General features: G+C 36.5%; 1 protein-coding gene across 1 annotated transcript in view; it reads right to left on the reverse strand.

Moving 5' to 3' along the window:
* OGA (O-GlcNAcase) overlaps positions 1-18,232 on the reverse strand; it is a 26,286-nt gene that overhangs the window by 4,499 nt on the left and 3,555 nt on the right. Inside the window, exons 2-14 of the mRNA XM_019636367.1 lie at positions 17,540-17,591; positions 17,027-17,124; positions 15,559-15,689; positions 14,253-14,424; positions 12,277-12,375; positions 11,285-11,569; positions 8,963-9,121; positions 7,893-8,506; positions 7,313-7,487; positions 4,030-4,115; positions 2,967-3,071; positions 2,180-2,265; positions 1,698-1,890 (exon numbers count right to left, since the gene is read on the reverse strand). Of these exons, the coding sequence (XP_019491912.1) occupies positions 1,698-1,890; positions 2,180-2,265; positions 2,967-3,071; positions 4,030-4,115; positions 7,313-7,487; positions 7,893-8,506; positions 8,963-9,121; positions 11,285-11,569; positions 12,277-12,375; positions 14,253-14,424; positions 15,559-15,689; positions 17,027-17,124; positions 17,540-17,591 (2,255 nt within the window). The remainder of the gene's footprint in view (positions 1-1,697; positions 1,891-2,179; positions 2,266-2,966; positions 3,072-4,029; positions 4,116-7,312; positions 7,488-7,892; positions 8,507-8,962; positions 9,122-11,284; positions 11,570-12,276; positions 12,376-14,252; positions 14,425-15,558; positions 15,690-17,026; positions 17,125-17,539; positions 17,592-18,232) is intronic.

The following is an 18,232-nucleotide window of genomic DNA, read 5'->3' on the forward strand; positions in this document are numbered from 1 at the left end:
CACTGCGGCTGCTGGCCGCTCACGCTGGCTGCTGGCTATATACGGTAGCCCATGGCAACCCACTGCAGCAGGGGCTGCAGCCTACGCCGTCACCGGCAACTCACAGCAGCCCAGCTCCAGGTTGAGCTGTTGCTCAGCATCTTAGCTGTGGAGGGCAGTGTCACTGGCCCGCATATGTGGGATCTGAACCGGGGCCCTCTGGCATCCCAAGCCAGTTCTTAACCATCGCGCCACTCGGCCAGCCCCAAGGTTATTATACTTTATAAGGGTATAAATGTCTGATCAATATGTTGTTTTGTACACCTGAAACTAATTTTAAAAAAATGGGTGAAGCTTATACAGGAACTGTATTATCTTTGTAATTTGTGTAAATCTAAAATTATTCAAAATAAAAACTTTTTAAAAGGTTGTATGGCTTGCATACAAATGTAAATGTACTTAATTTAACACTGCTGAACTATACACTTAGAAATCATTAAGATGGTAACTTTTGTTATATGTATTTTACCATATTTTGTAAAGTTTGCGAATAGACACACTGGTCATTCTTTATTACGTTCCTATGCTGCAAACTATAATTGTCAGGTATCAACAGCAACACGTTAACAGCTCAATCACCAGCATGCTGCAGTGTCAATATAACCCCAAGTGAGGCCACTCCAAACCAGTCTCTTATTACACTGCCACCTGGCAGGGGCAGAAGGTAAAAAATAATAAAACACTACTGGTGTGAGGAGAGTAGAGAATTTCAGAAAAGGGGAAGAGGAGCAACATAGAAGAAAAAAGACAATGTCAAAAATAAGAGTCGGGGGGGGCAGGAGTGGGGCAGCCGATTGGGGGAGGGGGGTTGTCACTGAGGGGTAAAAAGTATAACTATTGCACTGTGTTGTACACCTGGAGTATAGTGTGGGAGTGGAGTCAAGGGAATTGTAATAGATATGTATGATATTGGGGGGAAGGGGGGCAGCCGATTGGGGGAGGGGGGTTGTCACTGAGGGGTAAAAAGTATAACTATTGCACTGTGTTGTACACCTGAAACTAATTTAAAAAATAAAATAATAACATTTAAAAAATAAATAAGAGTCCAAATATATATATATATCTGAAAGTATTGGATATAAAAATTATCCTTAAGAACTATTTTTAAAAATGCACATGCTGATGTATAAGCCAAAAACAATCATTAATTGACCAATGTGGAGCACAACATTTTTAGAGGAAAAATTCACTGAAGTTGGGACAGACATATAAAAAGTGCTTCTATCAGAAAGCACTCTGAGATCATCACCTCTATTTGTTGTTTAATTACAATGAGAAATGCATTACTGAGAAGGCAAGTTAGATTCCTGACAACAAGCAAGTGAAATTTTAATTACCTAAGCTTTCCCTGAGTATCCAAAGAGACCATGACATCCTTAAGTTTGGTGCTTCAAAACAGGGAGGTAAAAGAAAGGCTCTTTAGTTGTCTATATTGTGTTTTTACTTGAGGAAGTATTACAATGCTTCCAAATCAAAAACTGTCCTAATGATGAGGGAATAGTGGAAAATAGCATGTTAAGAATAAGCTCTAAGAATTCTTTTTTGTAATAAATTTAGAAAGCACTGGGATTTTAAGATGTATGTATCTGCTTACTTATTTTAATAAGTACTTTATTAAGAAAAAATTACCACAGTATAATTCTAAACCTGTGCCTTACCTCTGCTTCAGAGAGTTCTTTGTCACCATTTGGTTTGGTATACTTCTCCTGCATGAATGGAATCCAGGAAATTTTACATTTTTTAATGAAGGGGGTCACATCTACAGTGCCCAGGGCATAACCACATATGCCATCTTCATCTTCTAGGACAAAGCAATAATCCAGGCTAAGGGAAAGCAGTCCTCCTACTAACCTGCTCAGAAGAAAAGAAGCCAGAGTTGAGTTTTTAAGTTACTAACACAAAATTTCAAACCTCAGTGATGTAAGGCCAATGCACTTGAATGACAACTGATAGCAACTACATTTGATGTACAAACTGGAAATATTTATATTACAAATGTTAATATTCAGATTTATTAAACCTAATGTGGGATTCCTATAAAATTTTATTTATTCCCAGTCACCACCTCCCCTCAACCTAATAAATGTGGCTTTGAAATGTTACTCCCAAATCCAACAAATCCAAATACTTCATCACATACTTGTCTCCAATAAGGTCAGGCTGACTTTGAAAAGGTAAACCCACTCCATCGTCATACATTTCTCTGCAAATCTTGTACACAGAAGCCTGAAAATATAGTCTAGTTAAGCGACACATCAAGAAAAATGGCAACAGAATTTAACAACATTGTGACTCGTATGTCAGACTGGACTTCTAAGAAGGAATAACAAAATGTTTGGCCTTTCATAATTGTCACCTCTGCTTTGTTAAATAACAAGTATTCATTGAGTCGGTTGTAAAACCAGTAGAAATCAGCATGGTTATAGTAAACACTGAAAAGTGCTTTGTAGGGGATGGTTTTAGGCAGTAAGTAGTAGATTCAAAATCCAGCACTATGAGTTTGTTTCATACACATCCAAAATGTTTTAAACATTTATTGTCTTTAAAGGGCTTGCTTTTTTCTGTAGCTGATTGTCAACAGCCTGTAGGCATTTCACAACTGAAAATTACAGAATACAAATACACTGAAGAAAGTCAGTCAAGGACAACATGTCATTTAGACCCACTGACTGTTTAGTAATTTTAACTCTGAATACATTTCATCTGGTTTTTTTAAGGGAGTAATTAAAGAACTTAGCACAAGATGTTAGGAGTCTGAACTCCTTAGGTTCTTCCTTAAATACCCCCCATGTTCAATGTTTTAGTAGACTTTCTCCATCTAAAGTTCATATTTTAAGCCACAGAACTGATTCTTTTAACCAGATAGTTCAAAGGAAAGCAGTAATGTACACCATAACCATACACCAAGCTGGTAGGTAGACAATTACCTCATCTTTGGGAAAATATGGTCTGATAGTATAAATTTTGGAGGTAGGAGTCAGTGGGGGTGGTTGAAAAAAAAGATCATTTGCCCCATCAATTGGCAACAAACGCTGTGGGAAGAAAGAAAAAGGAGATGGATTAGTGTTGAGGAAATATCCATTTCTTTACATGGGTGTGCACTGCAGATTACCAACTTAATATTAACTGGTTACTGCAGGCAGACCTAAAGAAGAGGGGTATACTATGCTTTACTAATATAAACACCTCTTTGCTGGGGGAGGGGAGTGCTTCTGAATAGAAATTACCCAAACATAGTTTCAGTGGCATATAAATAGGGATTTAAATTTACAGTAAAAAGAAATAAATAGATTCCAATTATGACAAATCTTTTTTTTTTTTTAAACCAATCTTATATATACCATCTCTCTACTAAAAGATGGCAGAACAGAATGTCAGGAGGAGAGGTTTGGTCTGAAGAGGGTTATCTGTCCAGGAGACGCTTTATCCCCAAAGCAATGCGCTTCAGTTTGCTGTGCGCAGCAGAGCACCTGTTGGGGGGAGAAAAGTAGAGTACCTGAAAAGTCCATGAACAAATTCTAACGCCAAAAAAGTTTCATATTTTGTTTACATAGGCATTAATATACTGTTTTTTTTCCACATATAAGTTTTATTTATAAAATAATTAGAAAAGTATCCAAAAGCCCTTTCATCATTCACTTGCATAATATTCATTCTTTTTGCTCATGGAGTTTCCACTGGCAGACAAGCATGCGCGCATTGTGCATTGCGGGCGCAGATTAAAATGCTGTGCGACCTGCAAAGAAACAATGTGAAGTGTGTACCTAGAGCCGCTGCGCTTCGCAGGCGCGGGGGGAATTGGCAGCATCTCCTTCAGAAATTACTGTGAAAGAGGAGGAAAATTTGATTTAAAATCCAGCTATGTAACTAAATTGAATTTGGGACTAGAAAGCCTTCGGCAGACCAATCCTTCCAGCCATCTGATGCGCAATATAAGGTTTCTCATAAAACAAAGAAAATGTCAATTCAGTTGTGAATTCATATTGATACCTGGAACTCTCCTGCTAGACCACCTCTAAAGGCCCAGGGTTCTTGGTCTCCAATTAAGAACTGTGCTGAAGAATGACTACGACACCCTGTTGAGATCAGATCCAAGCGGAGAACGTTACGAGAAAGGGGATTTCCTGGGGTCTCAAACGTCCAACAAACTAACAAACACTTTGTGGAAATAGCTCTCTAACAATAATAATCCAGGGTTTCAGGGCAAGGCTGTGATAATAATTTTGTTTAATTCATAATGGAATTTCAATACTGATGCTCCTTCCTTTGATTAATTAATTAATCACTGTTAGAGTTCTACCCTTTAATTATTGGAAGGGTAATAAGTCTCAAGTTTGTCTGAGTCAAGTTTATATATTCCCTAGAAACAGCTATAAAAATCAAGCCAGCTGCTTGCTCTGTAGTAAAATTAGTTATAAAGTGAAATGAATGAAATAGATGAGACATTTTATTATCACAGCCCATGAAGGAATTAAACTTGTCTGAAGTCACATTTTACATTTTGAGGAAGGGTATAGGAAAGGGAAAAAGGGGCAAAAAGGGGTTAATCTTGTCAGAAAACTAAGGCCAGCAGAATAAATAAAAGAAATTGTTCACTTAAGTTGGCAACAAAACACAATGAGAATTTCCCTCCCCCTGGTAAGGACAATCCAAATTCAGATTTGGTTAGTGATAATACCAGTCTGACAGATTCTGAGAACTAAGGAGAGCCTACTTTTGCTCCTAATTTGTCCAGCGCTAAGACATACTTTCTTAAAAGTATGACAGTATCTGGCTCCTGATTGGCCATTATAATCTTTGCAGTGCAATGAACACATGGACAGAGTAGCAGGCTTTAAGGTCCAGAAGTCAGCATTAAATGGTTCACCACTTCCAACTTCATATGCAATAAAAGCAGTTAACAAAAAAAGAGAGAATTAAAGGCAAATATTTGGAGGCCAAATCAAAATCACCTGCCTAATCTTCTGACAAGATAAGCAGCGCAATATAGTTCTTTTCCATTTGAAGACAGCATTCTACCTCCTGTTCAAGTTAACAGTCTCATCAATACAAGGTATAGTGTGCTAGTCAGACAGTCCCAAAGCAAATCAATTTTTTGTTGTTGACAATTCAGGCCCATTAAGAGATTATATCCAGGTTTGTCATTTTCTAGGGGTAGGGGTACTTTTAAAAAACATATATAATGTAGTATTTATAAAATACATGTGAAATAGGGTCAAAATTTAGGCTATGACAAGAGAACCTGCCCCATTCCATAGCTCAGTGTAAATTTACACTGCAGGGGAAAAAACTACACCTCTCAAACTTTAAGATCAGCCAATTTCCCCTACCCCCGACTTTGAGACTACAACGTAACTAGCACTTCCAACTATTACAATAAAAAGCTGCATGTACGAAGAGCTGTGTAAATGAAAACATGGTTAATGCCTCAGTCGCTGCGCAAACGTGACTTCAGTTCATGCCTACTGCCCTTAAATCTATCTACCTGAGCTACCTCACAGATAGAACCTTTCAATTTAAACTAATTAATCATGACGCGCTGTGAACATCTGCCGCTGTCCATCCAATAGTAGTAGACACTTGTGCTGATGATTCTCCCATCTGTACACAATGGGGAAGAAGATAATAGAAGTCATTAGTAATCAAAAGTACTGCATAGCCACATTCTTTAAAGGACTGAATGCCAGCTGGACTGGAGAGAGGAGGAGGAAAATAGAGGGTTCTAATCAGTAACTCCCTGAAATTACTATAGAATATGAAAATACTCTCCTTGTGGTGAGCTTTTTTTGTAAAGCTATGTGATGTGGATGCCAAGATGATCATTTAAAACTTCTAAGATGCTCTGACCTTCAGACTGTACAACAGCTATGTATACAATTTGGGAAAGCTGCCCCATAAATGCACATATACAGAGGTAAAGCCTCAGAGAAAACACTATATAATCACGAACTTAATTTTTAATAATTCTTGAATTAAAAACTGAATATCAAATGTTTTAAGTGACACTTTCTCAAGCTCAATAATCCAGATCTCAGAGTAGAAACTTAAGATTTAAATCTTTATAAGGGTTAATTATAAACCTCTGGCCAGGAAATTGTCATCCAACAACCAACATAAAGTTTTTTCCTGAGCCTAAGGGCAGACATCTATCACAGAAAAGAGGTATGCTAGGGCCTTTCAACAAGAAGTCAAAATTTTCTCTTCTACCTACTGTGGGTGTGTGTGGAGGTGTGTTTGTGTACATACATACACAGGAACCCAAAGTTTTATATTTTCAAATTAACACAGACTACTTTTAGCTGCTAATAGTTATATCACAGGGAAGCTATTATTTTTTTAATATTTAAGAGCCCAAAGTATATAGGCAGAAAGTGAGAAATCTCATTGCTACTACTCCTTAGTTAATCTAAGCTCACAGCGTCACACATCTATTTCACAGTCAAGACCATGTAACCCATCACAGTATTTGTGACTACTATGAAAACTATGACATGTCAGTTAGCCTTGCTGCCTGCTGTGTGCTGTATGTAAGTCCATTACATATTCCTTATAGCTGGATTGATAACCTGGAAATGAAATGAGGTCCCTGGAGAAACTTGGCCATGCTGGTGCTTTTTACCAAGTTTGAACATTTCCCCCCCAAAAAAAAGTTTTCAAAGGAGACATTCTGAAGTCCATTAATAAACAGAGTTTTTAGGGGACTGCAATTTCCATCCCCTGCTAAAACCAATTACTTGGTAGAGAGATAAAGAGAAAGCCATGTATGAAATAATACCAAGGAGCACCAGAATAGCCCACCACTAAAGCTCGCATGCGCACAGGGCTGGGAGGACGGCTTCCTCTTGCCAGGCCCCTTATGTCATTTCGGCAATTATTCTGTTAAACACAGCATTAATGTTATCAAGACACAGCAAGCAACAGAGAGCTTACACAGTCACAATTCATAGTGTCTCATCTCCAAATCATATAAAAGTGGTATACAAGGTTCCATCCAGCAAGCATTCAGTCAGACCAAGTTAAAGTCAGTACTTTCTAATACATTTTCAAGATATTTAGGCTGAATTAGCCCAAGGGAGAAAAATCAACGTGCTCAATGTATTTACTGAGACTTGCATCGCAAGTCTACAATGGCTACACCTTTGAAAGAACTCTAGACAAAGAATTAAAAGAGTTGGAAATTCGCCAATTCCCTAAATGTTTTTCTCCCTGTGGGATAATCTCTCTTTTTTAAGGGACAGTGTATCTGAGAAGAGATTATTCCTGGTGCACCTACCTAACCACTGTACAAAAGATTTCACCATAGACATTATACTCTTGATATCCCAAACATAGGAGTACATGTCATAAAGGATTGTCCTGTTGGCACAATTGGAGAGCCGAGTGAACATTCCCATCACTAGTCCGCACATCTCTTCAAACTTGGCTGCTCGTGACCGCCATTCTTCAATCTATTGAGGATCAATAAAAAGTCAAAAAAAACTGCAAGCTTAACACAATAATTTAAAACATAGTTATAAACTAAGCTGTTCTGGTACCAGGTGTGGGCAATTTATCCTAAACATTAAAGTATCACTGAGCTTAAATTCTTTAGATAAGCAATAAAAATTTGCCCAAACTAACAAATATTTCTAAAATCATCAACTTTGACTTTTCTTCATTTCTAACTAAAAGGTCAAACTATGGAACTGTAATGTACCAGATTCGGCAGAGCCCACATACACTTTACAGAATATATTCTAAGATGTGGTCAATTTTCTGCCAGTTACCAGTGTACTACTTATTTAAGACCTCTTCCCTATCATCAGCAGAGGAACCATCCCGCCTGGAGAAGCAGATAAATTAAGCATACTCACTTTCTCAGAGTCTTTTCCTTTGCAATTGACGCTAACAACACTGCTATTTGCTCGAAGCCACTGGAACTCCCGTAACATCTGTGCTCCTTTGGGTCCATGCTCATAAGGAAGGTAGAATAGGTCAGCAAGTAACTGCAAATCCTCCAGAGTCACCGGTTCTGCAGTGTACAAAGGCTTTTCATTTGGACCTGGCACAAACTGCTCCTTGTTTGTCTGTTCATCAGTCTGCATAGGGGCAATATCACTAATGCAATCTTCCTGCATAGACATCTCTGGGGATTTTGATTCAGCTATGCTCTCTTTATCAGTGTCCATTGGTTTCAATTCCTCTGCCATTTTAGCTTCAACAATTTCAGTTAGTATTTGATTGTCATTCTTGTGGTCTGTTTCTTCTTGTTTTTCCACTACCATATCCATAGGCTCCTCATCTGGCTGTTTCTTTTCTTCTTCCTTGGTCAGAGTTGTAGGCTCACCACTCAAAGCTGCTCCCTGGCTCATAATGGGCTCCTGGTAAACGGTTGTAACTACAGTTGTGGCATTTAAAGAGGGTGCTGCAACTAGGGGAGCCCCATCAACTACACTTGCTTTAGCTCCACTGTGTGCAACTTGTCTACCTACAAAAAAAAAATTACCACAGAGATAATCAGAATTAGAAAAAGAACAAATTAGATCTAGAAAAATGTTTTATCATATCTATAACTGGAACCTCAATTTGAACTTCCAAATAATATGAACCCTGAAAAAAGTGCAATTTCTCTAAAACCACCAGAGAAGTGGGGAAAGAAGAAGAAACAGGTGATAAACATCCCTAAACATGCTAACACCTATTATTTTCTCAAGATATGTATTTAAAAACAATTATTTCAAAATATACTTATTGAACAAATTAGTGTTCCATCAAGATAAAGCTATTTAAGACCAAAAGTAAGATTTCATAAACATTATTTTTCTCTAGATTCCTAAATTTCATTTTGCTTGGTGGGCCTATGGTAAGGCACATCACAAATGTTCTTTACTTTATGACTCACCCATGTGCTCCAACCCCCTTACAAAGAATGGCCAAAACTCACTGCTGTACTGATGAGGTACGCCAAACTCCTGCAACCATTCTGTTAAAGCTAACTTCAGAGCCATCTGTGGACTATAAAGTACATCAGTTTCAATATCTTCATCACTGCCTTCATTTTCTAGCTTTATTTGGATAGATACAGTACTGTCTTCACTGTCAGCTGTAAAAAAAGTGAGCACAAAAACTGTGATTACAAAAGCATCCTGACAAGTGAGAGGTACAAATGCAAAACACCAGTTGTTACAGTATAGAGAAGCAAAAAACTGTAACAAGAACAAACCTTAAACACAAAAATGCAAACCGACCAAGAGCCTTCACTGAATAACTTCACCTAGAATAGTTTCTAAATGCACTCCTAAATGTAAAATCCCAGCTGACATAAAAAACATGAATTTTAGAATCACTGGAAAAGTCACTCATAAATGTCCACTGAGTACCAATTACTGGGAATGCAAGGTTAAGGTGCTAAGCGTTCCATAAAGAAAACATTCCCTACCCTTCAGCGGCTTATAATTTAATGGACAAATAATTGTGAAAAAAAAGGGAAAACTAATAAAATGCATTGAGGGGGAAAGAAAAAAATCGATTAGAGTGCCCACATATGAGCACAGATAATAACCACATAATGAAGCTCTGAAACAGGAATGGTAATAGAAAAAATTAAGTCTGAACTCTTTGGCTTGGTATTGAAAACCTTCTATTCTTAGCTTTCCTTCTTATTTCCCTGCACACAGCCCAGTTTCGCTAATGTCTACTACTCCTTAATGCTCTCTGCCTTAAGTAGGAGCTAAGTGCCACGTATACAGAGGGGATTGAGATTATATCCCTAATTTTGTTGTTTTTTACTGGGGAGGAGAGTAATAATGACTGACCCTTAAAAGGAGGCATTAATTTAATAAACAGAATTGGAAGTAGGAGCACACAATTGGGAAACAGAACACAACTATGAGACTACATACCAGTAAGTGTTATGTGACATTTCAATACCCCCAAGTAAGTCCAAATTCACATGACTTCAAATTTCAGTGTCCAGTGTTTTCACCTCCAGCCCACCAACCCTTTAATCCCCAGCAAACTTTCTTCATACTTTGGCCCAGTTTAAGTACCCGCTCCCCTACAAAATCGTTTCGTATCACCAAATTTGCTTATGGGAAATAATCACTCCCTCCTGTGTGTTCCTACATTTTGTAGATAATTATGTCAGCATTTACCATATTACAGTACAGTTGCCTATATGCTTTATCCAACACCAGACCGTGTTCTTCAAAAGTAGGGAATGCTTTCTTCTTTGCACCTTTAGTGCCCAGGAAAATGTACTTGCCATACAATAGGTTTTTATATGTTAATGAATAAACAACCAGCCAACACTCTCTTACTTGGAAATCAATTAGGAATTTTTCATAAATAATAAATTAGTAAGCCAACGTTTAAAAAATAAGAATATGCTCCATAAATACAAGCTGAATTTAAATGATATATGAAGTAACTCAGATAAGAATATCTATCTAGTCATCTAAAATACCCCATTTAATAAAATCACCTGAAAACACAAACTGAATCAGAATTCTAAGGACAAGGGGAACACTAAAAGACTAAGCAGCGCCGGCCACGTGGCTCAGTTGGTTAAGAGCACGAGTTCTGAGCAACAGGGTCGTTGGTTCGATTCCCACATGGGCCAGTGAGCTGCGCCTGAAGTGAGCTGCTGCTGAGCTGCCAACAGGTGGCAGGATGGCTCAGCTGGTGAGAGCATGTGCTCCTAACAACAAGGTTGCCAGTTCAACTCCAGCAAAGGATGGTGGGCTATGCCCACCCACAACTAAGACTGAACGCGGCACCTTGAGCTGAGCTGCCCTGAACTGCCGACTGGCGGCCGGATGTCGACTGGACTTGGGAGCTGAGCTAGCTGCGCCCTCCACAACTAAGACTGAAGGACAACAACTTGGCTGTTCCCCTTCCCCAATTCCCCAACACTGTTCCCCCGCTTCCTCAATTCCCCAATAAAACCTTTAAAAAAATAAAGTTTAAGAAAAAAAAGAAAGACTGATCAGTTTAGTACTCAGACTTCAAAGGCTAAGTCACATTTTAAAAACATTTAAAAACAGAAAACTGAGGTCAAGAGGTTGTTAAGTAACTTGTCCAAAGCCACTCAGCTCTTCTTCCATCATGTATGTAACATATTCATAGAACTAAACACCACACCTTAAAAAAAAAACCAAAACACCTCTTAAATTGTGATGATAAAAAGGAATACTTACTTGCCAATCAACGGTTCTAGTTAACCCCAGCTCTCCTCCCAAAATCAACAGTTAAGTAGTCTACTTACTCATCACTACATCTTTTCTCACTCCATTCATGTTTGATTTGTACCAGGTAGCAAGGGTGTGGATAGCAACATAGTTGGCTTCAAATTCGCAATTTGGATTAGTCAGGACTCCTTTTAACCGTGGGATGAGTTCTGTGGATCTTCCTTTGTATGGACCCAGAAATAGTCTCTTCTGATCATAATCATTAGCATGAATGTTATCCCATATTACTGGAGCTCTCTTAATAATCTTAGAAACCTCTTCAATGGACTCGACTGGAATTTCTTTCGAAACAACTTTGGGACCTAGAAATAATGACCACCTTTTGTTAAAAGACTCCCACACATGGTTCTTCAAAATATACTGCATACAATTTTTCATTGTATTTTCCTTGTTATATGTATACTTTCTATTTTTCTTTTAAAATAATACAGCAATGTATCTTTTTACTCACCCCTATCCCAATTATCTCCTCAGATCAGATTTCTAGAAATGGAATTAGTAGTCAAAAGGTATAAATATTTAAGGTTTGGGCAAGCTTCCTCAAACTGATACGCTAATAGGAAATTTTCATGTAAACAATTTATTTCTCCATTATAATACAGTATACCCTTAATTAAGACAAACCCAAATTAACCTAAACTCTGGGAGGGTTTCTGCCCTTACTTCTTAGAATAAAAGCTAATATAGCTTGTTGACTACTAGCTGTCAATCTAGTATGACAGCTTTTATTTTATAAAATAGAACAGTCTCTTAGAGCTGGTATCAATACCCTTTAGCCCAGTTCCCCATAGATCTATTATTTATCAGTAAATAATATTTAGATTTACTGGAAATCCTCAAAGATTTTTTTTAATACTAAGTGAAGAACATTTACTTTGTAAAAGAAAGAGAATTTTAATAACAAAGTTTTCTGGTTAAGGCTCAATTTTTTTTTAAAGTATCTAATTAACCAAAACCAATTTCTCTAGGTCCTCGTTCAAGTTTCACTATATAAATCTTCAAGACTTACCTGTCCAAAGCACCTCAATTCCAGGTAGAAGCTTTTCACCCACAGTCCTTAAATAAGGAGACTGAGACACATTTGGGTAACAGAAAGTGCCACAATATTCTGAATGTAGGAGAGAACATAAGTAAAGAGTCAGGAATGAAATGGTCATGAGTTTTTGAATGGGGAAAAAAATGTCTACCAATTCTAAATTTTTTCATCCAAATGCTAGAAGGCCTCCATGTTATGCCTCAAAGGAAGTAAACTCAAGTGGTAAGTTCATTTAAGAATCAATTCATTACAAAAGTCAATTCATAAAATCTGATATTCTTCCAACAGTCATCTAGATCAATCATCACGATCATTAGACATATAAGTTTACTAAATAAATTAGAAATTTGAGCATTTTCTACATAATTCTGAATTGCCTAAATTTCTCATTATCAGTGGATACTGAGGAATGAACTGATAATATCACAACAAAGAAAGCAACATTATGCCCATGACTATTTGTAATACTCAACTGCAACTAATTATAATTTACAGTCAATTAAACAATTCCAAGTATAATCTTATTACATTATTTGAGTACTCATGCAGTATCAGACCACTGAGATACAAATTTGGTTCACGGCTCACAATACTCTAAGACAGACACAGACACAAAGTTAAATAAATTCAGTCTAAAATTCCTTAGAACTTATCTCTTCTTGAACAAGTCAATACAATTCTGAGGAAAATTTCTTATAAGCTGAATTTTGAGAGACAACTGAGAGAGACTAAAACATTTTCAATGGAAGGAAAGGAGGGGCAAAGGGGGGACAGGCGAGGAAAAATTATTAAGCTATCTATGCTGACTTCTGAAAGTAAGAGCTCAGTTGGGAGTGGGAGCAGGAATAAAGGATACAGGGATGCACAGGTAGAAAAAAGGAACAAGTAGAAAGAAATGAGAAGTGACTAAGGTAAACACGGTGTAAATCTGCTTTTTTCTCATTTTCATTTTGATACTATCCCTCCTTTAATCCTGAAAATGTAATGCTCATATATCAGTAGTCCCCCTTATCTGAGGGAGATATGTTCCAAGGCCCCCAGTGGATGTCTGAAACCACAGATAGTACCGAACCCTATATGTATTGATTTTCCCCATACATACCTATGATAAAGTTTGATTTATAAATTAGACACAGTAAGAGATTAATAATAACTAAGAGAATTATAATATATTGTAATAAATGTGAATGTGGCCTCTCTCTCAAAATATCTTATTGTACTGTATGTACTCACCTTTTCACTTAAAGGAAGCACTTTACACCCTTTCTTTGGCATAGATGAACTGCCAGCCTACTCTTGCACTTTGGGGCATTAAGTAAAATAAGGATTATCTGAACAAAAGCACCGTAATACGTTAACAGTCAACCTGATAACCTGACAGCTACCATATTTCCCCACGTATAAGACGCACCTTAATTTTGGGGCCCGAAATTTGAAAAACATGTATTACATAAAGTTATTGAACTCAAGTTGTATTCATCATAAAATTCATACAACTCCTCATCACTTGTGGGAAATGCAAGTAAAAAACCTACAACCACTGTATAAGACACACCCAGTTTTTAGACCCCCCCAATTTTTCGAAAACAGGGTGCATCTTATACATGGGGAAATAGGGTAAGTGACTAGCAGGCAGGTAGCATATGTATTTTCCAACCGTGGTTGACCATGGGTAACTAAAACTGCAGAAATCAAAACCATGGATAAAGGGGGGACGACTACTGCACTTCCAGTACTAAAAACTACATAAACTCTTTTGCCTATTCAGTTGTCATTTATTAGTCACTAAAATTTCTCCAATTTAAGATCTTAAAAAATGTCTTCTAGAAAAAGAATTCCTATGTTTATATGCCAAAGGGAGAGGGAATAGCACAATAAAGCCCCATACATGATTCTTTACAAGTTTATATTTCAAGACTAGTTAAATATAAAGCTATTATATACAATACCTGTGGGACAAAAGAGGAAAGTTTCTGGCTCTCCTAGGTACTGATAAATTTCATTTGTGATGGAGACCTGGGCATGAGCAAAAGAACTGAATACCTCTTTGTCTGCTGCACACATATTATGGTCAATATCATCAAAAAGCAAGGCAAATGACCTGCACCCAAACTGAGAAACCTAGGGTAAGAAAACAAGGGGCTTTATCATCTCAGAGTAAAAAACACAGGATTTCAAATATTAAAGTATATACTCAATAATTATATTTAAGAGTCAAATACTTCCTTGGTAAAATGTTCAAAGCCAAATTTATTGTTTTTACATTTTCTATGTTAAACAGCTAGACAGTTTGGGGACCCATTTTTCATTTGGGTTTGAATGCAATATGCCAGTGTTCCAACAAAGCTTCTACAATGTGGACTATAATTCTACCACCTTAAGTTGCTAATTATAAAAGACCAAACTGTCAGAAAAACATAAAAACATGAACGATAAGTAAATCCAGGCCTGTTCTAGTCCCAAAAGACACACTGATCCTAATTAATCTCTTTGCATATAAACCTAACTAGGCCGTGAATCAGAAAGAACACAGAATTCGATCAAATAGGGAAATAACCTCTTAAAAGCTTATTCGTGGAAATGTAACTATCTTAAATTTTTTACCAGCCATTCTAATACCACCAGTAATATAAACCTTTGCCTTAAAAAACATATTTATATATATCAGCATACTTATTTTACAAAAAAAGTTGTGCTTTTATGTCAAGTAGAATTTAAGCTTCAACGAGGTTCAATGATTTACATGTTTACGTAGTCTATTTTTCTCATCTTGGGAACTAATCATTTCCAGGCTGAATTACATCTCTTGTCCATATAACCAAAGAAACTGATATCTAACAGGTAAAACCTGTTTCTATAACCTCAGTCACAAATTTAGTTGAGCACCTACCTAATAGTACACAGTTTCTCAAAATGTGGTTCTAGATCACTTAGTTTTCTGAGATAAGCCCCCACGCCATGGCAGTATAAGAATCTCTGGAAATGGAAGCTATTAGTTAGCATTCTTTTAAGCATCACTTGTAAGCATTCTTTTAAGGCAGTTCTCATGCAAAGTGAACTTTGAGTAGCACTAGTACCTCCAGTAAAGCTCACTTTAGAAAATATTCCACTATCAAAAGCATTAAAACTAAAGAACGTATGCAGAAACAAAATTTGTTTTTGTATAAATTTGGTTTCCTTTTAACATCATAAAAATATTTCAGAAAACTTAAAGTACCTATTCAGGGAACTGTAATGAAAAAGGAAGGAAGTTACCTGATCCAGTTTGCGTTTCAATGTAGAAACTTCCTTGGGATTAGAAAAGGTAATATCCAGTCCAGGTGAGATAGCATAGATGAACTCTATCTCATATTCCCGTGAAGCAGAGATGAGAGTCATAAGTTGTTCTAAAGAACAGAGTCCATGATTTTAGAAAGCAGCACAGAAAACTAAAAGAACTTTCACCTTTCAACTGAAGAGGTCATTTTCTCCAATTTACAATGAGTCAGGAAAGGAAGTCGCTTAAATTTCACTAAATTGTCATGTTCAGTGTGACAATAAAAAGAAAAACGTATTCTTAAAAACTGGGTTTAAGTGATGGCCTAAATAATCCTGACCCCTTATCTTTGTAACTACAGGAAAAATATTCATTACAGATTTTAAGTTTTTAAAATGTGAGAGTTTTCCGAAGTAAATTGAAATACTACTCCATATCACAGAATATATCTTTAAATTAAGTTTCAGTGGTAACTGAAGACAGTCATTTGACTGTATTTTGATTATGAATCACATTAAATTTCATTACCAGCATCACCAGAAAATAATTATGTTAAAGACACACTTAAATTATATAAAGTAGTAAACTACAACACAAAGTGGAGATGGGATTAAGTTTTAATTGCTTCTTTGTAATTTAAGAAAACTTTCTTCCTTCAGTGCCTTGGCTGGGCTCTGTAACCAAACATCTCATTAGCTACATGTGTCTACCATTTAATTCCAAGTATGAAAATGTTTTCCCATTCACTCAAGTCCCCAAAGAAAAGCACCACTGTCTAATTTACAAGGAGGTTCTGTGATGTATGATTTACAAATTTTATATAACTCAACATAAGAACACATGTAGCAAGGATGGTTTGTGATGGCTTTTCACTTCAGTACAGGCCTGGACTAGGGTGAGGTCTTTATTTTAAATCAAGACAGGACGAGTAATAGTAATCAAATGGTCAAGACCAAACCATACTTGAGCCTGAAGCAAAAGTATCAGTAATACTGATATTTATTCAAAATTTTGCTTTGTTCATGGATTTTTTTTGCATTAACTGGTTTTAAAAATTGCATCAAATATTATTTATCCTGATTACTGATTTGTTTTTGAGTCCCATAAAATTTGCGTCCAAGGTGGCTGCTTCACTTGCCGGGCTCTAGACCTATCCCTGCTTCAGCACCTCTTCGTCCAGTGGTCCACTGTTTAGGCCACTGGCAGAAGTTCAAAAGTACAATTTATGACCACAGAACAGGTAGAGTCAGACTGGCAAACCCATGAATCATACTATGGCTGTGCAGTTAGTACCACTCTGAGTCTATGAGTTAGCACTAACTCCCATAGAATTACCAGACAGAAGAAAAGGAAACTACCTACAAAGTGAAAATAAAATACTTCATAAAATTTTTGTACAACTTCGTTTAAAATATAGCTATTTTCTACACACATTCTGAATTTATGGATTAAAAAGAACAAGATTACCAGCTTCCTCCACTGAATACATCTCTCGCCAAAACATCCTATGTTTGTAGTCATCTTTTGGGGCGTACAAGTATGTATTTAATTCCCATTTCTGGAGCCTTAAGGGAAAAGAAAATTACATATGTATAAACAGGCAACATGTATATAGGCTGTAAATCTCAAAGTATTCCTTTCCTTGGAGCGTCTCCATCTCTTACAAAGCTAATATTCTGGGGCAATAGCTTTTAACCTTTTTGTAATCCAGTGCAATTATAAAAAATATTACAAGGAATGTCAACATATTAAAATCTTAACTAAAAACACAATAGCTCTGAGTGAGGCAGATGAAGCTCCAAATCTATTCAGCTTCCCCAGTAAAGTTTGAAGACCACTAGGGTCTAAGTGAAGAGAAAAAAAAACCAACTTCTGCAAATGAGAGAAATCATCAAGCTGCACCTGGCCTATTCAGTGTTAGTATTTCTTCAAACAAAAATGTTAATTGTTTAAGCTCTCCTTCATATAATAAAAATTTACCTTCTAAAGAGTTCTTTTCTCTGTTCCATAACCCAAGGTCTTCCATAAAATCCTATATTCAAAGTAAGAATAAAATTATTTTCAAGTTTCAAAATGTGTTAAGCTGTATATTGAGAAAAGCAGGTTACAAAACATACAATACAATCCTGTTTTGTAAAAAATGTGTACAATACCACAACTAGACTGAAGAACAAAAGGACAGCAACTTGTCTGTTCCCTTCCCTCAATTCCCCAGCGTTGTTCCCATCCCCCAATTCCCCAATAAAAAAAATCTTAAAAAAAAAAAAAAAGTGTACAATGTACCAAAATCTGAAAGATATTACTAAAACATTAAGGTGTGCTTGGGTTGTGACATTTTTATTCACTTTCTGCTTAGGTTAATTTTCTTATTTTTCCACTATGAACACTTATTACTTAAATAATAAAGTTACTTAAAAACAGCTGAACATCTCTTTTCACTGCCAAAAACAACCAAATATATTTAAATCTGTTTTAAAAGATTATCTCAACCTTGCAATAGAGGAAGAGGAAGCAAAGCAATCCAAAATTGCTAATAATAACAATTACTACCTAAACTGCTTTTAAAGGAGATAAACAAGGTAGGGAAAAAAATCAGGAACAGAATTTAAAAAGAATCTGATTGACCTAATTTTTACTTGCTTTTTTTTTTTTTTTTTTTTTTTTTTTTTTTTT

This window comes from Hipposideros armiger, unplaced genomic scaffold (genome assembly GCF_001890085.2).
Source record: "Hipposideros armiger isolate ML-2016 unplaced genomic scaffold, ASM189008v1 scaffold_28, whole genome shotgun sequence".
Taxonomy (NCBI): Eukaryota; Metazoa; Chordata; class Mammalia; order Chiroptera; family Hipposideridae; genus Hipposideros; species Hipposideros armiger.